The sequence below is a fragment of the Rhinichthys klamathensis genome, unplaced genomic scaffold (genome assembly GCF_029890125.1).
Source record: "Rhinichthys klamathensis goyatoka isolate OS25496 unplaced genomic scaffold, OSU_Roscu_1.1 h1tg000497l_1, whole genome shotgun sequence".
Lineage (NCBI taxonomy): Eukaryota > Metazoa > Chordata > Actinopteri > Cypriniformes > Leuciscidae > Rhinichthys > Rhinichthys klamathensis.
Window position 1 is genome coordinate 618,584 of NW_026606980.1, and position 20,581 is coordinate 639,164.

At 40.8% G+C, this 20,581-nt stretch overlaps 1 protein-coding gene across 1 annotated transcript in view; it reads right to left on the reverse strand.

Moving 5' to 3' along the window:
* The window catches only part of bard1 (BRCA1 associated RING domain 1), a 38,399-nt gene that overhangs the window by 7,204 nt on the left and 10,614 nt on the right, over positions 1-20,581 (reverse strand). Inside the window, 4 exon segments of the mRNA XM_056237770.1 lie at positions 2,537-2,632; positions 14,900-15,032; positions 15,198-15,315; positions 20,316-20,488. Coding sequence (XP_056093745.1) covers positions 2,537-2,632; positions 14,900-15,032; positions 15,198-15,315; positions 20,316-20,488 — 520 coding nt within the window.

A 20,581-nucleotide genomic window follows, 5' to 3' on the forward strand; every position in this document is an offset into this window, starting at 1 on the left:
CCATAGTCTCAAAACACCTATAGGAACGAGTGCAAGCACACGCAGAATTCTCCATAGTAATCATAAGCTGTAATTGCACTTCCTCTGCCTCTTTAATTATGGTGTTCATTTCCCGGGACCCCGTGAGGGCGGTGGCGGTGAGAATGCTACATCCCAGGGTTAATCCGACTCTCTCTCTGGACGATAGGGCCAGGTTGTTAGCCGAGCACCAAAGAGCCATTAGCATATTAGCTAATTAGATTCACGATGATGGGAGACATCGAAGCTCAGCATGCATGTGTGCAGTGGGTGGCTGTGGATCATGGCGCTGGCAGCTCACACACTCATGGGCACTGAACCGTGATACAGTGAGCCATGGAGACCCATACAGAACATCAAGAGCTCATACATTATGGCACAGACAGAAAGCTAAACTGAATGATGTACACTCACTCATTCTAACATTTGAGACATTATTTTATGGTTGCACAAAAATCGCATGTGGCGATATAATAAAAATGCAACAACTCATGGTACTGCTACAAAGATTGAAGGGTACAAAAACAAAGAGTCTCCAATTTCAAGGGGCTACATGTAGAATTCAGAAACCCTTGTTATTTAACCCTTGTTATTAGCGACACCGGTGGCCATTAAATTAATTGTAGCCAGCAACTTATTGCTGATGCTTGCACTCGAGCACACGTAACATACAAGAGAATGTGATTCAATGCCTGATATACTTAAGGCGAAGTTCTTTTTTAAGCATTCGTTTCATAAGTCATAGAATGGAAGAGAGGCTATCAGGAACGCACGTAAATGTCACATCCTTTGATTTTCCTTATGCTTTTGAGTCCTTCATATAAAAATAAGTCTACAGGCTTTCATAGACAACCTAGAAAGTGGTGTTTTTTAAGTTTAGTTACAAGATGTTCACACATTGGCAATAAAAAAGCTAATAATACATTAAAATTCTTACATATAGCCCTAAAATTCTTACATATAGCCCCTTTAAGTCATTAAGTCATTGCTCATGCTCTGCCAGAGAAAATAGTTACTCTTTAATATTGTTGATACTTGCTCAAAGTCAGATGTCTAGTTTGTTTGTTTTTTTAAAAAGCTCTCTTTACACTCGTACCTGAACTGAGAAGTGGACTTATTTTAAAGAATAGTGTCTCAGTGCAATTTTGGTACATACAAGTTGAAAATATTGTCATATTTTTATCAATAATAATAATTATATTAAACTATTATATGAAAACATTGATTAAATAACAGTATTCATATTTAAATTAATACTGAATTATATAATAATATTATGATAATTATTATTATTATTTGAAAGTATTTTTGTTATACAAAATGGAATAAAAGCTTCTTTCTGTAATGCATTACAATATTTTCATTCTTATTCAGATTTGTATTCTTATCACTTCAATAATATTATAATTAATATATTATTAAATAATAATAGTAATACAACTACATGAAAATATAGTAATATAAAAAAGCTTTTCCATTCAAACAATATTTCCATTCTTATTCTAAATATGATTCTTATTATATCACTACTATTAAATATTACAAGTAATATTTATAATTATTAATAATAATAATAATAATAATGATAATACATCTTTAGAGTTTTAGTGTGTAGCTGACAATAGTTTTTACACTTTTGTAAAATAGTTTTTATGTCCCTTTCGTTAACCCAGTCTTACCTTATTAGAGATTTGCATAATAACTAGAGCAGGTTAGAAATGCTTTAAATTAGGTGAATGTGAAAAAGACTATAGACTTGAAACACACTATAGATTTAAATCATGATACATCAAGCATTTCTAATATCCAGCAAGTAACATTTCCACCACAAGCTTTTTACAACTGTTCGTATCTATAGGGAGAACTGATAGATAAGGCCATAAAATGTTGTCTACTGTGGGCTGGATATTAAAAATGAATAGCAAATATGTTAACAATAACCAAAATCAAAAAATAGATAGCTTGGAGGACAAACACCTCACCAGCAATGATCCCTCTAGGCTGCGAGAACGGCCGAGCACTTCTGATGTTGCTCACGCATAGAGCGAAATGAATTCAGCACAGAAGGCAGACTCAAAAAAGGAAGGGCTTACTTGAATCAGAGCTAAATTAATGGGCATGGCTTCAACCGAAGTCTATTGATTTTCACTATTAAACTGAAGATGTGAGAAATCATATGGAAATATCCATCGCTGATTAATTCATGAGAAAAGGACCACATGCTAAATTTATAGCTGCATTAAATGGAATAGAAAACCATTTCCAAACATATGGTTTGTCCAATCGAAATAGACTTTGCTCATCAAGAACAACACAGATTAAATGCTCACCAAAACGCATGTTAGCAAATCTGGACGTTAGCAGGTGCAAGTAACCCTATTTCTTTGGGGACTGTATTATAAGTTGTATTATAAGAGTTTAGATAGAGACATTTGAATAGTACTAATATTCACGTAAACTTACCAAACTAAGCATAAACTATCTTATCTAAAGCATTGAATCATTACTGTGCACTTACAGCTGAAACGGAGCATCCAGCAGCCGTTGAGGACTCCCTGCAGTGTGGTCAGGATAGAGGGCATGATGGGAACATCTGGTACAACCACATGGGTGACTGGAGAGACATTTAATCAAAGAGTGAAGCAATTAATCACACGAAATAAACAAATAAATGACTAGTAATATGGTAATATATTACATCTGTATTCATTTCTATTGAGAACTAAGCAATGTAATCATTAAATATTCACTGGTTATGTCTAAAGCTCACTTGAATTCATTCATGATCATCAGATGTGGCATTATGATTCTTTGAAAAGCAGTGTGAAATTAAAATACTGTCAGTTAAGTTGTTGATTAACCAGATAGTTAATTTGTTACTCTCAGTGTTATTTTAGTAGTATCTACTGTATTATATACACTCACCGGCCACTTTATTAGGTACCCCATGCTAGTAACGGGTTGGACCCCCTTTTGCCTTCAGAACTGCCTCAATTCTTCGTGGCATAGATTCAACAAGGTGCTGGAAGCATTCCTCAGGGAGTTTGGTCCATATTGACATGATGGCATCACACAGTTGCCGCAGATTTGTCGGCTGCACATCCATGATGCGAATCTCCCGTTCCACCACATCCCAAAGATGCTCTATTGGGTTGAGATCTGGTGACTGTGGAGGCCATTTTAGTACAGTGAACTCATTGTCATGTTCAAGAAACCAATTTGAAATGATTAGAGCTTTGTGACATGGTGGAAGTAGCCATCAGAGGATGGGTACATGGTGGCCATAAAGGGATGGACATGGTCAGAAACAATGCTCAGGTAGGCCGTGGCATTTAAACGATGCCCAATTGGCACTAAGGGGCCTAAAGTGTGCCAGGAAAACATCCCCCACACCATTACACCACCACCACCAGCCTGCACAGTGGTAACAAGGCATGATGGTTCCATGTTCTCATTCTGTTTACGCCAAATTCTGACTCTAACATCTGAATGTCTCAACAGAAATCGAGACTCATCAGACCAGGCAACATTTTTCCAGTCTTCAACTGTTCAATTTTGGTGAGCTCTTGCAAATTGTAGCCTCTTTTTCCTATTTGTAGTGGAGATGAGTGGTACCCGGTGGAGTCTTCTGCTGTTGTAGCCCATCCGCCTCAAGGTTGTGCGTGTTGTGGCTTCACAAATGCTTTGCTGCATACCTCGGTTGTAACGAGTGGTTATTTCAGTCACTGTTGCCCTTCTATCAGCTCGAACCAGTCTGGCCATTCTCCTCTGACCTCTGGCATCAACAAGGCATTTCCGCCCACAGAACTGCCGCTCACTGGATGTTTTTTCTTTTTCGGACCATTCTCTGTAAACCCTAGAGATGGTTGTGCGTGAAAATCCCAGTAGATTAGCAGTTTCTGAAATACTCAGACCAGCCCTTCTGGCACCAACAATCATGCCACGTTCAAAGTCACTCAAATCAACTTTCTTCCCCATACTGATGCTTGGTTTGAACTGCAGGAGATTGTCTTGACCATGTCTACATGCCTAAATGCACTGAGTTGCCGCCATGTGATTGGCTGCTTAGAAATTAAGTGTTAACGAGCAGTTGGACAGGTGTACCTAATAAAGTGGCCGGTGAGTGTATATACACTATTATAGTATTAATTATTTTGAAATGGCTTTTATTTTTATAGTTTCAGTTTTTAGTCATTTTATGTGCCGTTATCATTTGTATTTGTTTTTTTGTTTTTTTTTCAAGTTATCTTTCATTTATTTTTATTTCAGTTTTAGTACTTCAACTCAAACTTATTTCAGTTACACACAAAAAATTGTTTCATTGTGGTTCATGCTGCCTTAAAAAAGTTCAATCAAAGGGACATGGTGATGAAAAAAAATGAGATGAAAATGTCAATGCTTTTGCGTTCTCTAGCAAATGTTTTGCGTCCCCGAGAAACTTTTGAGTTCTTTGCGAGCGAACGCAAAGTTTTTCAAGGGAACGGAAAAGTTTTGCGAGGGAAAGCAAAAGCATTGACATTCTTTTCTCCCATTTCATATTTTTTATTCCATCACCATGTTCCTTTAAGGGCTCCGTAAATATTTTAATTTCGAGGTTTTATTTAATTTACCAAACTGTCTTTATAGTTTTAATACAATTGATGTACAACACTGCACACAATAGACAAAGACACTACATAGAAGCACCTAATATAGAAGTAGTATGCTACACTTCGTCAAGCCCTAGGGATCCTTTTAATTCTAGAAAACGCAAAGCTCCCCTCTTTGTTGTGTGACAAACGCACAGCCTACATTCTTCGAGAAAATTGCATTTTGCCCTTGTTCAGCTATGTGCAGCGTATGAGAAACCGCTTCAATTACTTTAATTCTACTCTGTTTCAACTTTGATTGCTCAGAAGATGAGACACTGCACATTGTTTGTCTGTTGGTGTGATTTCTGGAGGAGTCGAAAGACTCTGCGAGAGCTACATTTGTCACTGAAAGTGCTGGTTTCATAATGTATGATTTCATAATATCCTTCTTATGCTCCAGCTGGATGCCTTGTAATGCTCTTCTATGTGATGGAAGAAAGGCAAAGAAAGAAGAGACACTTCATTTCACTGCTCAGAAAATGTTTCATTGTCGTCTCCAAGGGCTGAGCCGTCCACGAAGTGTTGGAATAGTTTTATCCTCAGCAGACACAAAAAAATATTAAGACCTGACATGCAATTAAATTTGACATTTATTCTGATTAAATGCCACATATTTCATGATAATATGTATTAAATGATTATATGAAGGAAAATTAGCATGTCAAAAAATCTGTTTCGATGATTTTTTAGCACATAAACTATCCTACACCATTGGTGATATAAACACTCATATGCTTATGCTTATGTAAATAAGCTTATTCTGCCACCATGTTCATTTGATTGGTCCATTGTTTTAAACCCGATATTAGACTGTGCTGCATTTTAAAAGTTAGAAAAATAACATTTTCAACCTCACAAAATGTATTAAAAGCTATTTTACAGCTTTGAATGTGGTTCTTTCAATCAGAATTTAGTCTAAACTTTTTTGCTGTTTTGAGTATTTTGTTTGCAACTGATGTTAAATAATATGAAGCTGTTTTGTCTTCATTGGTTATTTTGTTTTCGTAAGTAAAGAAATAAGTTCTCTTACGAGAGGTTCTCTCATACTGCGTAATATCTTACGCTAGGGGAAAACCTCTTTTCCACGAGATATTGAAGCCAAAAATTATCCTTAATATTGAATTAATGTAAAACGCGTTGCGGCAGCATGCAGACATAGGCAAGACGGCTCGCGTGCCTATTGGCTGTCCTGCGGCAACTGCAGCAGCCTATCGAGAGAGGCCCTTGGTGACGTCAGATCCAATGGGGGCGCTTCGTACCCACTACGTCACCTCCCGCCAAAGCGGGCGTGGCCTGGGCCTATAAATATAGCTCGATGGGCTGATATAATCTGATTTTTCATCTCTTCAGCGAAGCTCACGCATCGCTGGATCCGGAGTGAAGAAGCCATGCCGTTTGAGAAAAAAGCCTTCTGTGGGACGAGCCTCTGCATCTGAAGCCGCTGGCCTTCATCTCATCTCTTGTCCAACCCGCGACAGCTCGCTGGTTCGCCTGCCAGCTTCGCCAGCTTCACTCGGGTCGCTCGCCGACGACGAGGCAGCTGCATCTATGGAGGAGGCCAGCTGCTCTATCCTGGCGTCGGACAGTGAGGAGTGAGCGAGCTCCGTGGACCTCCCCCTCTGCCCGCGAGTCGTCAGGGAAACGGGCCAGCATCGAGTCGGAACTGATGCGTCTGCTCTCACAGGCGGTGGCGAGCCTCGGCCTCGAGTGGGAGGCGCCCACGCGCAATCGGCTGGACGCATGTTTCCTGCAAAAGGACCGCGTCCCACCGCCTTCTAGGCCCGCACCTTTTCTTCCTGAGCTTCATGAAGAAGTCGCGAAGTCCTGGAACGCCCCCTTTTCAGCCAGAGTGCGCACCTCTGTCTCAGCAGCATTCTCTGTGGTGGACGGTGCGAAAGACAGAGGATACCAATCTCTTCCTCCTGTGGAAGAAGCTGTAGCGGCCCATCTTTGCCCGCCCTCTGCTGGACGGCGAGCTAAGACGGCGTTACCTTCCAAAGCTTGCCGAACTACTTCCGCCATGCACTCCAGTGCTTATTCCGCTGCTGGGCAGGCTGTGTCGGCATTGCATTCAATGGCCATACTGCAGATACTTCAGGCCGACCTTCTCCGAAAACTGGATGAGGAAGGACCGGAAGATATCAGCGTGCCGGATCTAAGGAGCGCTACGGACCTGGCTCTTCGCGCTGCAAAATCCGCTGCACAGGCCATTGGGCGGACCATGGCCTCTCTCACCGTCGCTGAGACACCTTTGGCTGACGCTATCTGAGATGCCGGACTCGGAGCGCTCTGTGTTCCTCGACGCACCCATCTCCCCAGCTGGCCTCTTTTTTGGATCATCCGTCAAAGATTTCGCGGATAGATTCGCCGAGGTTCAGAAGACGTCACAGGCTATGAAGCACTTCCTCCCGAAGCGCTCTAGCTCCGCAGCAGGTCGCTCAAAACAGCCGTCTGCTCGAAGCTCCCAGCCACAGCCACCAGCCACAGCCGCAGCTTCACAGCGTCGTCAAGCCCGGGACCAGAGACCACGCTCTATCTCTGCTGTCCACCTCCCCCCCTCCGCGTGGGCCCCGGCCGAAGATTGAGATAAAGAAGTCGCGTTATCGGCGCGCCCCCGCCTCGAACGCTGCAAGCACAGTGTTTACGTTACAGCACACCAAAGCTCTCCTAATCGCCACTACATTGCGGTCAGAGCCCAGATCTCATTCTACCCCTAGCTATTCATGTAAATGCGTGGGCAAAGCTTCCCGGGGTATCAGAATGGGTGCTGAACATTATAAAAAGAGGCTATTCGCTGCAGTTCGCTCGACGTCCCCGCTGTTACACGGCGCGGGTCGAAACTAAGGTAAAAACCGAAGTAGCCCATCTACTTCGAGCCGAAATAGCGAAACTATTGAGCAAAGGGGCAATAGAGCCTTTATCTCAAGCTCAGAGCGAAGGGGGCCTATACAGCAGATATTTTCTGGTACCGAAAAAAGACGGGGGTCTCAGACCCATTCTGGATCTAAGACAGCTGAACAAAGTGCTTGTGAAACGCCAGTTCAGAATGCTCACAACCAGGAAAATCCTCGTGCAGATTTGCCAAGGGGACTGGTTTATGTCAATAGATCTGAAGGACACGCATTTTCAAATACAAATAGCGTCACGTCACAGGCGATTCTTGAGATTCGCCTTCGAGGGCCAGGCATATCAATACACAGTCCTACCGTTCGGCCTGTCCCTAGCACCCCGTATATTTACAATGTGCATGGACGCGGCTCTCGCACCCCTGAAACTTCGGGGCAGGCGAGTTTTGAATTACTTGGACGATTGGCTGATTCTAGCTCGATTACACTCAGAGCTCATAGAACACAGGACCATATTACTCGAACATCTCGAGAATCTAGGTCTCAGAGTCAATTCGCCTCAAAGTCGATCAGAAATGCGTCACAGCTCTGAAACCTTGGAGAGCACTCGACTTGTACCAGTCAGGTGTAAACCTGGGGACTTCCTCGAGTGTGAAAGTGGTGTCCTTGGACGCCTCCACCTCGGGATGGGGAGCGCTGCTCGAGGGCAAACCGTTCTTTGGCCAGTGGTCAGAGCGAGAGAAGCTCCTACACATAAACTGTCTAGAAATGATGGCAGTCGAGAACCCGCTGAGGCGTTTTTGTCCCTGAATAAAAGGTCACCACATCTTGGTCCGCTCGGACAACATGACAGTGGTGGCCTACATAAATCGCCAGGGTGGCGTCAGGTCCCGAAACCTTTACAGGCTGACGGAACGCCTCCTGGTCTGGGCTCAGCACAATCTGAGCTCATTGAGAGCAGCACATGTGCCTGGTCACCTGAATCTGGGACCAGACAGACTGTCCAGAAACAATGTTCCAGCAGGAGAATGGTCTCTGCACCCGCAAACGGTCCTACTGCTGTGGGAGACATTCGGCAGAGCGCAGGTAGACCTGTTTGCGTCCCAAGAAAACGCTCACTGTCCGAAGTATTTAGCAACACAGTATAAAGCAACACAGGCTATCAGAAATGGCAAAATCTCGCATTTTAAAGAGAAACTCACCACATGTGGCACTGATGCTAGGGCATTCTGGAAAACAGTCAAGGTAATGGAAAACAAAGTTATTTCCCCTCATTTACCAGTTTCTATGTTATTTAATGACGTTATTATTACTGAGAAGTCTTGGATGGCCTCACTTCTAAACCATCACTTTATTAATGCAACCCATACAGTTTCAATGTCAAACCCTAATCCTGTATCAATGGACACTTCAGTTACAACCGATGCAGATGCTCAACTTTCTTCATCAGACAAGAGGGGCTTCTCCTTTATGCCTCTTTCCACCTCTGAAGTCCAGGATGAACTCACCAAGCTGAATACAAACAAATCTGCTGGTCTTGATGGTCTTGACCCCATGTTCTTAAAAGCAGCATCCAGCATTATTGCCGCTCCCGTCACTAGACTATTTAACATGTCCCTACAGTTCTCTGAGTTCCCTATTGATTGGAAATCAGCCACAATTTCCCCCTCTTCAAAGGGGGTTCTGAATCTGACCCAAATTGTTACCGCCCAATTTCCATCCTTCCATGCCTTGCCAAAGTTCTGGAGAAGCTCGTACAAAAACAGTTAAATGATTTCCTGGATAAAAATCATATATTTTTTGACATGCAATCCGGTTTTCGGACGGGACATGGGTGCATAACAGCCACCACAAAGGTCCTTGATGATGTAATTACAGCATTAGACAGCAAACAGGTCTATATTGCCACCTTTATAGACCTCGCCAAGGCCTTTGACTCTGTCGACCATAGGATCCTCTTACATAAGCTTTCCAGTATTGGTCTGTCCTCCTCTAGCTGTGATTGGTTTGCTAATTATCTCACCAACCGTGTCCAGCAATTGAAGGTTGACAATATTATGTCAGACCCACTTACTGTCTCTAAAGGTGTGCCTCAAGGCTCCATCCTGGGTCCAATCCTTTTTTCTATCTACATCAATGATATAGCCAGAGCTGTTGGTACCTCTCGGATTCATCTTTATGCAGATGATACCATTTTGTACTCAGTTGGTTCCTCTCCCAATTCTGCGGCTTCCAGTCTTAAACTCAGCTTCACCTACATAGAGCAGTTCTTTGACAGTCTCCACCTCCGTATTAACGCCTGTAAGACAAAATGTATCCTTTTTAGCCGAAAACAGGTTACAGAGACTCCACCTACAATCACCTGCATGAACGGTATGGCTCTGGAGTATGTCAAAGAATATAAATATCTAGGTATCTGGTTGGATTCATCCCTGTCATTCATTACACGCATCAATAACCTTCAAACAAAAGTCAAAGCTAGACTAGCCTTTCTTTTCCGTAATAAAGCCTCTTTTACCCATGCTTCCAAATGCACCCTCGTTAAGACGACAGTACTGACAATTTTGGATTACGGCGATATTATCTACAGAATGGCACCAAAAACAGCTTTAAAAAAACTTGACACAATCTATCATTCAGCCATCCGTTTTGCCACTAATGCATCCTTTCACACTCATCACTGTGACCTGTATAAACTGGTGGGTTGGCCCTCCCTTTATACCCGGCGGCTCCATCATTGGTTTCTCTTCATATACAAGACAATTCTGGGCAAGGCACCTTCTCTATTTGTCATCCCTACTTCATGCCGCTCATAACACCTATCACACAAGGTCAAGTAATTTGATTAAATTTAGATTTGGCATCCTCGCCCGGAGCTGTGGTCCCTGCACGCATGGGCCATCAACGGGTACCCGCAAACCTCCCGGAGGGAGTGTTAAACACGATCACGCAGGCTTGAGCGCCGTCTACTAGACGACTCTATTCCTCAAAATGGTCTGTGTTTTCTGGCTGGTGCAAAGCCCGAGGCTTTTCACCACTAGACTGCGGGGTTACGGAAGTTCTCACCTTCCTTCAAGAGCTACTGGATAAGGGCAGAACCCCATCCACGCTCAAAGTTTACGTGGCGGCCATAGCAGCGTTTACAAAACCCGCGACTGGCCAGTCATTGGGGAAGAACGATCTGGTCATCCGCTTCCTTAAAGGAGCTAAGAGGCTGAATCCTCCCAGACCCCCCTCAGTCCCCATGTGGGACCTTTCCACGGTTTTGGAAGCCATGAAAGGTGCCCCGTTCGAGCCAATCCACTTGTCGGACATGAAACATCTGTCATTCAAGACAGTGTTTCTTATGGCTTTTGCTTCAGTGAAGCGCATAGGGGATTTACAAGCGCTCTCAGTAAGCGCGACGTGTATGGAATTTAGGCCAAATGACTCGAAGGTCATACTCAAACCAAGACACGGATACGTGCCTAAATCCCTCAACACACCATTCAGGGCTCAGGTTATTTCCCTGTCTGCCCTGCCGGTTTACAACGAGGAAAAGGACGCGAGCTTCCTTTGCCCAGTCAAGGAATTATGTGTCTCGCTCGTCTGTTTTCAGACAGACTGAGCAGCTCTTCATTTTGTTCAGCGGACGTGCTAAGGGACTAGCCGCATCGAAACAGAGCCTATCCAGATGGATAGTTGATGCTATAGCGCTGGCATACACGTCTAAAGGCTTGAAGTGTCCTTTAGGTGTTAGAGCGCACTCCACAAGAGGCATGGCCTCGTCGTGGGCTTGGTCTAGCGGGATTACCTTTGCAGGATATCTGTATGGCGGCAGGCTGGGCCTCCCGGTCTACATTTATAAGGTTTTATAACCTAGAGGTTCCCGCCTTACAGGCTAAACTACTTTCGGTCTAAAATCAGTATTGTCTGCCCCGTTGCTTCGGCTCAGAATACTACAACCGCTTGAGCACCGCTCGCTGATCGATAAAATTACCCCATGGGCAAAAGTAAGACCCATACTGTTACACAGTTCAGGCCGAACATTTTCACCCTGACTGTGTGGAACACTGTTAATGTGATTAGCTCCCTTAGGACACTAACTTATTGGGAATGACGCTCCTAGCCTCTCTTCTCAGACTCTCTGTGAGTCCCTGGTGATTATGCACTATATGAGCCCCGGGCACTTGCCCTTGGGACTTTGGTGTTGGATCCCAGCACGCACAGCATTTTACACTGTGTTCCCCTAGTGTAAGATATTACGCAGTACGAGAGAACCTCTCGTGAGAGAACGTACTCGGTTACTAACGTAAACTCGGTTCTCTCTAGAAGAGGGAACGAGTACTGCGTATCTTTGCCGTGCCTGCAACACGCTCTGGTTCGCTTCGGCGATGAAAAAACAGATTATATCGGCTCATCGAGCTATATTTATAGGCCCAGGACACGCCCCCGCTTTGGCGGGAGGTGACGTAGTGGGCACGAAGCGCCCTCATTGGATCTGACGTCACCAAGGGCCTCTCTAGATAGGCTGCTGCAGTTGCCGCAGGACAGCCAATAGGCACGCGAGCCGTCTTGCCTATGTCTGTATGCTGCCGCAACGCGTTTTACATTAATTCAAAATTAAGGATAATTTTTGGCTTCAATATCTCGAGGAAAAGAGGTTTTCCCCTAGCGTAAGATATTACGCAGTACTCGTTCCCTCTTTTAGAGAGAACCGAGGTTACGTTAGTAACCGAGTACGTTTTTTCATAGATTTTTTGTTCATGTATAGATTTTTATGAAAGAAACAAAATACTTTTATTCAGCAAGGAAGGATTCAGCATTTTTAAGGTTACAAAAGATTTATATCTCAAATAAATGTTGTTTTCTTGAACTTTCTTTCATCTTATTTATCACGAAAAATTAAGCAGAACAACTTTTCAACATTAACCCTCTGGAGACCAAGAACGCGCCCGCGCGTTTTGCTGTTTTTTTTTTTTTTCACATAGCAGCAACATAGACTTAAAATACTCCATCATTTATGGTCATATAAATAAAATCAATACATGATTATAAACTATAGAGGGTCTTCTTTTTTGTGTACACTCACATTAAGATGAAAACCTTTTTTTTTTTTTTTAAATAAATAAAATAAACAGGGTGCGCTTTCAGCTCACTCTGTCTCCGCAAAAATCTTTCTGAAACATGTCTGGAAAACGAACTGAAAGTCAGCTAATACTTATCACACAAACATGAAACATACGTCTAAAGAACGCTTTAAATTTCTACTTTTAAATAAAACAATTCACATTTAAAACAAATATTCTCCTGCAATGTAATCTGTCTGAAACTAAAGAGAAGTACAGTTTCTCCTGTCTCAGCTCATTATCGTTAATTTGTTCACACCCACTAGCAGAGCGCGCTATTCATAAGATAATGTGTTGAGGCCATATGCTATAGATAAACGCCCCCAGGCAAATGCTGTAAACTACACTATATTTTTTAGTCAGATTAAGATTCGTCTATGAGGAATAATCCTGGGACATTTACCTCAGAACAAGTGCTGGTTTATTTTCACTTCGAGGAGGAGCAACAGATTCAGCTGAGAAGTGTAAGTGTTTTATGCTTGTGCTTTGTTCTAATCGCAATATAGAATAACGTTAGTGTCTGTAAATGGAAAATAGCATACTGTTTAAATGTGAATCATGTTTCTGTGTGTGTGTGTGTGTGTGTGTGTGTGTGTGTGAATGAATGAATGAACGCACAGATACGCACTGTTACAGACGAAATAAAAGACAAAATTTCGTTGACTAGTTTTGGATAAAGTTTTTCAAATCAAATAAGCTTCAAAATAAAGACATCAAATAAGCTTTTGTTAGGAGTTTCTGGGGATAGAAGTGTCCAGACGTATGCACCCTGTATTTTAAAGAAGAACATTTAATTATTTCCGATACATTATTCATTCACAAAGAATTAAGGGACATTATTCATGTCCCTAAAGGTTGGAGTTTTCCTCATTTTTTTAATTAAGGCATTAAGATTTTTTATTCCTCTTTTTAGTCAACTTTAGCATGGGTGTGTTCACTTATTCTAAGCAGTGTGTGTGTGTGTGTGTGTGTGTGTGTGTTTGTGTGTGTATATATATATATATATATATATATATATATATATATATATATATATAATTAAAAAGCAATTTTAACCAGAAAAATCTACAATGCATGCCCAAAGTCGTGCAGCCATATAGTTTCTCTTGATATCAGCATGTTTACAGGTGTTTATTTATTTTTTTACAGGGACAAAATGCCACTGATGAGTCCTGCTGACTTCAACATTCACAGGAGACTGTACATGAACATAGTAAAATGAAAAATCAAACACCTTGGAAATGACAGGTATGTACTATGTTTCAGGAATGGGACAATGCTGGGTGACTGTGCAAGCCTCTGTCTTTAGATCAGTGTGTTTACTAATGTGCTTTTTTGTCCTTTGTTGTGTATCTTTGGATTATGTTGTGTTGTAAATAAATCCAAACAATCTAAAAGCCATTGTTTTTTAAATCTCCTCATTCTTTGTGCAAGGCTCCTCGTAATGATAGGGCCTGATAGCACCTAATAGGGCCATTATGGGAGGGTCTTTGTCTTTCTCAGGTGTGAAATGCCATACATATTAATGAGAGATCACGCCTCCTCGCATAAAACTTTCTCAAACAAAACACGTCATACACATTCTAAAAGACTTTATTGACTTATCTGAATGAGTAGTCAGGATGATTCTCACATAGTTTTGGAGCAAATATTCTAGACTATGTGATACAATTTTCAAAAGTCTTGTGAAGAAATAATCAATATGTGTTTTGTGGCCTTATTGTAGAAACTTTTATTTTTAAGTTTTTCAATAACCATGCATAAATAATATTCTCTCAAAAATACAAACATGTACATACATGTTGCTCACATATTATGGTAGCCCCGTTTGTGCTATATAGAGTGAATTTACACCTTTGGCATTAACATGTTTATAAATAACTGAAAAAAGCACAAATGTCAGTGCATGTCAAAACATCCCAAGGGCCCCAAAAACCCCTTGGTCCCCAGAGGGTTAATAATAATGTAATAAGAAATGTTTCTTGAGCAGCAAATCAGCATATTACAATGATTTCATCATGTGACACTGAAGACTGGAGTAATGATGCTGAAAATGCAGCTTTTCCATGACAAAAATAAAATTTTAATATTAAAATAATTGCAATAATTGCAGTTTTGACTGCATTTTTGATCAAATAATTGCAGCCATGGTGAGCATAGAGAGAGCATTAAAAATGTTTGATCAAACCCAAACTTTTGAACGGTAGACTATACCATTACCATGATATAAAATGACTCATACTATGATACACCGGCGCCCACTCATTCTTTTACACAAAACCCAAAGAAGATGTACCTGCACTTGAAAAGGACTTCACTTGTTTTCCTCCAAGGAGTTGAGCGGCTTTGGAGAGCTGCTTCTGCTGAGTCTGCGTCAGCTGACTGCCAATCAGAACCACTGGACCCGTCTCCCGCACACAGCCTGCAGCCTACAAGAATACAAATAAACTATACCGCACACTTCATTTGCATTTATGCTCTTGACAAATGTGGTCTAAAAGCAACATACAAGATAAAGTGCAAAATACCAGCAATTTTGGTCTGTTTGTTTTCAGTGTGTCTATTTGTTTGTGCCAAGGGTTCGGGTCGTGTACCTTATTGAGGCTGGCGCGGGGCCTCAGGGTGGTTGTTAAAGCTTCCGGGGCCATTCTTAGGACCTCCTGCATTTCTGGAGTCAGTGCATAATCCACCGGCCGCAGGCCAAGCATATTTCTGGGAAACACAGACGTATGTATAGTTTATGCAAAGTACACTTTATTAAAAAGAAAAACATTTTCAAGGACATATTTGACATACTGTGTATCCTCTAGATGTTTTTCTGTTAAGCCTGCTAATACATTGCGCACACAGAAAAGTTGGTGCTTCAACCAGCCTGAAATAAATAAGCCTCACAAAATGGTGCACTTTGTGGATTTGTTTTGTGAACTTCAAAGCAATTCACAAATAAATGCCACAAGAATGTAAGATGTCCCTTTTGTCATTTTGTGACTTAAAAAGGAGCTCACAAAATACCCTCTTTGTGCCATTTTACCAAAAGTCAATGCAACTGGTCTCGTCTTGACCAATCATAGAGGACGGGGTTTTGTGGCAGAGGGGAAAAGATGGCGGATACAAATGTGAATGTAATATTGTTTTACTCTTTCCCCGCCATTGACGTCATTTATGAGACAATGCTTCCACGCCATTGATGGAAATTTCCGGCTTTCCGTGTTTTCACTGTTATACGGTAGAGGACGCTATTAGGCATCTTCTGAAAGTACTGAACCTCCTGATCAAAAGACATGTGAAGAATATCATATGTAAGCAGAAGCATATGTAAAATAATGCGATCCTCAAAATTAAACAGCATATACATTAAAACTGCCTAATGTTACCGAATGAAATGTCGACCCAGGACGAGTTATAGGACTGTGAAAGCTTTAGGGGTGTTGATGGACTCGATCTACTCCATCTATGTTTTGATCATCGTTCTGAATCTGATCTGGATGTAGTCTTAAACAAAAAACACGATTTTCTCAGCTTTTTGCTCAAAATGTTGCTTTTTTATGATATTTATGTGTATAACCCACATTCAAATGTTGATGAAAAAAACTTTTTGTTTGTTTGTTTGATTAAAAGGAGAGGCTCTGTTCTTTCTTTTGATATATTGCATGTTCAGATATTCATACAACCGGCAACTTTTGAATATATATATAAAAAATAAAATAAAAAACGCTGCCGGGGAAAGAGTTAATTGGCTAAAAAAAAGCCAGAGATATTACTCATAATTTTGATGGAATGTTCTCCTTGGAGAACTTTTGTACTTATAATAGTGTTATATTTCTAAAGCAAGTAAACAAAATCTTTATTTTTTCATCAATAAGGATTTTAGAATTGCTATGAATCTCCAAAGTATTAAAATCAAGATGATTTTCCTGCACACTGCTGTAGCTGTCAAAATTCCTAATATTTGTTTATTATTAATCATGACAAAAGAAGCATTTCTGTTTAAATAAATGGGATTTTGTATGCTACAGCAGTTTATTGGACTTTTTCCCATTCTGTATATGTATCTGTGTCCTGCGTACCTGTTTGCAACCATCAAGGTGTGTTAATATAAAGAATAACTTTAGTAAAAAGAAAAAAAAATACACTTTTATTCAGCAAGGACGCATTAAAGCGATACTGAAAATGAAAATTCTGTCATCATTTACTCACCCTCAAGTTGTTGCAACCCTGTATGGGTTTCTTTCTTCTGCTGAACACAAAGGAAGATATTTTGAAGAACGATTGGAAATTTGGCACCATTGGCTTCCATAGTATTTTTTTTTTCTACTATGGAAGTCAATGGTGCCAAACAACTGTTTGGTTCCAATCGTTCTTCAAAATATCTTCATTTGTGTTCAGCAGAAGAAAGAAACTCATACAGGTTTGAAACAACTTGAGGGTGAGTAAATGATGACAGAATTTTCATTTTCGAGTGGAGTATCCCTTTAAATTGATTAAAACTAAAAGCGACAGTAAAGATGCTTATGTTATAAAAAATGTATGCTCCAAACAGGTGCTGTTCTTTTGAACCTCCAATTCATCAATGAATCCTTGTTTCCACAAAAAATATTAAGCAGCACAACTGTTTTCAACATTGATAATAATAAGAAATGTTTCTTGAGCACCAAATCAGCATACTAAAATGATTTCTGAAGGAGTTAGGATCTTATGACAGTGAAAATTGAAGTAATGGATGCTGAAAATGTATATATTAACTGATATATTCAAATGTATTTTAAATTGTAATAATATTTCACAATGTTATTTTTAACCATTTATGATCAAATAAATGCAACACTGGGGAACATAAGAGGCTTCTTTCAAAAACATAAAAAAAAATATAAGGCAAAGCGTAGGACATTTGAGGTTGGCATTAGGGACAGGGCCTCAAAATACTCAAGCGTTTGCAGATTACAGAATTTAAACAGTGTAACTCACTTAGTATGCAAAACTATCAGATGAGCGAGAGGTTAAGGCCTAGGACAAACCCGAAACGGATCTGTTTGGCAAGCAGTATGTGACGGTCGGATCATTTGTCCCTGTTGGCTGTTAGGGAAAGAGAGGTGGAAATGAAAGAAAGTCGAGAGGGATGCATGTTGAGATTAAGCTTTAGCACAGATAACACCTGGGGGGCAATTAAGAGGTCCACTGGTCTATAAAATTTCATTTGGATTCATGAGCCACCCCACACCCCCCAAACAAGCCCACAGTCTCTTCACACTCCCATTGGATGTAAATTATTTTGTTTATAGGACGGCGCACAGCTTCTAATCTCAAAAAGTGAAAATCCAATAATGCCAAAGTGTCTCATACGCAGACGCCACATACATACGTGTGTGTGTTACCCATACTGATAAAGGGGAGGTGTGCAGTCATCACCTCCAGCAAAATAAGACACTCCATGCGGTTAAAGAGTGATATTAGTAAGCTAAAACCTCTCAGCAACTGCATCTATCTCGCAGTTGACAAATCAGACACAGATGCCAACGGTAAAAGGGACCAATGAATCACAGATCGATGGAGATGTGAAAATTAGTCCTCGGAGGTGCTCCAGCTGTTCCTGTTCACATAACCGAAGCAATCAAGAATGGTGGCGCTAAGCACTAGAGCTAACCAGATCTCATCGACTGAAAGAAAGAAGTTCGCTCCTTTGCTCGGATCAGATCAACAAAACAAATCAAGCTCATGCAAGCCCAATCAATCTAAATTTTCCTACTAGTACACAGCTGTTGTGTTCCAAAGCCTAGTGAGCTGCCTCACTAAGTGTCTTGGAATCTTAATTATGCTGCCTCCTAAAACACCCAAGACCAGAATGCACTGCACCAAGCTGAAAATTTGTTAAAGATTAGTGGTTGATCAGCATAGCTTTTTCAATGGTGTTGCCGATACCGACAATCAGCCAAGCAGGCATTACAATTTTAAAATGGTCAAATATTGGCTGCTTCATCTTTTAACAAAAGTTGTTGTTAACTCTCTATTACACTGTGCCTCGTTTACAAGTCAATCTGCAGTCAAATTCTCAGAACAAACATATCATCATCCGAAGCGATCTGGGACGCCATTAAAATAAACCATCCACTTGTTTCCAGTCTGTACAGAGACGCAAAGGAGCTGTTTAAACTGGACTGACAGACTCAAGCGCGCGGAGTATGTTAGAAACTGAAAATGCATCTGTATCTAGAGATGCACCATTAATTGTTAAAAGATCACGATCTCATTCCTTTCAGCTGTGTCTATTAAAAGGTACAATATGTAAGAATTATGTATCAAAATATCCACGGGCACAGTGTTATTTATTTCTTTCAATTATGTACTTACATTATCCTAAATGTTTCCAAACTCTATTTATATATATATATATTGGTGTGCAGTGGTGTTTTGAAATGAGACAATGTATATAAATATATATGTTTATGAATATAAAGAAGCGCTGTTTGTGATGTTCTGCGAGTAGCTGTCTGTGCAGAACGTTCCAAATCAGTCACATATGAGGTCCTGTGACAGTTAGGTGCTGCTTATGCAGCCAGCAGAACACTCGCTAAGTTTTGGAACAGAAATACCGACTCCGTCTTGCTTGTACTTGCTACCTGCATGGTCCCCCAAGAAGCGTCTTTTCTGTTCTGAAACGCATTAAAGATTACTGCTGGTACAGCAGGGATGTGCCAGTCAATTCATGCAACACATTACAGCGAAGGCTCTGCCCACAGCAGTTCCCCACATAGCCCCACTGCTCCGATTCCAGACCGCAAGGAGTGAAAGTGATTGATTACGTCTGACAGGAGTGGATTGCTTCTGTGCAGTGCTTCTATGACAGAGCTGATGCTTCACTTCACCATTGACTAACGAAGCATAAATCTGCTGATGCTTTATGCTCTCCCAATGTACAGCACAGCACTAGTCAATCAATGTACAAAGGGCAGACAGACAAAAAGAGACGCAGAGACGTACACAGAGAACTCTCGGGATGAGTATTCGTGCATCTGGGTTTGCTGCCAATCTTGGGGAAATAGAGTTCATTAAGATAAAGGGCATGTGGGAAGAAGCGGAACAGAAGTTCCCTAACATATCTACACCAGGTATACACAACGGCGCAGTCACAAGATATGAGCGAGATATGAACATATAAAGTTGCAACGGTAGACATGTCTCAACTTGTAGAGATTTTGCAACATCTTTTGTAGTGCAGACTCGGTCAAATGCAGATATATCGACTTCTTCACAACTATTCATTTAATAGTATTAGTTGTATTGTTTGTTTTGATTACAGTTTGATGCAAGATGTGTATTTATGTTATGAAAAATTAAAACAAATTAATTAATAATTAAATATCAAATGAGATAAAGTTATTTTAATATTTAACATTTTATTTCACTGGATTGTCCAAAAGTCCTTGCAGTTCAGCCTTTTGACCGGTAGTGTATACATGTAGTTTTTGCTGCTTAATATTTTTGTGAAAACAGTGATACACAATCATTCAAAAGTTTGGGTTAAGGTTTTTTTTTTTTTAAGAAATCAATACTTTTATTCAGCAAGACAACTAAGACATTTATAATGTAACAAAATATTTCTATTTCAAGAAAATGCTGCTCTTTTGTTTTTTCTATTTATTATAAAAAAGTATCACAAAAACTGAAAAATACAAACATATACATACACACACGAGAATGTGAAGTCAAGTACTCACAGAACACTTTGGGACGCGCCTCGTTCAACCAAGAGCTTGACCACCGCTATGTGGCCGTTCCTGATGGCATCATGCAGTGGAGAGTCGTTCTGATAACCTGGTGTGTTCAACAGCGCCCCCTGCTGAAGCAGTTCCTCCACCACTCCCAGATGACCGAGATTACAGGCCTCGTGCTGCAAAAACAAAACACAATGATAATACATAATTGCCTTAGTACAACAATGTTCTATCATATTATGAAGGATTATACGAGTGAGAGCATTATT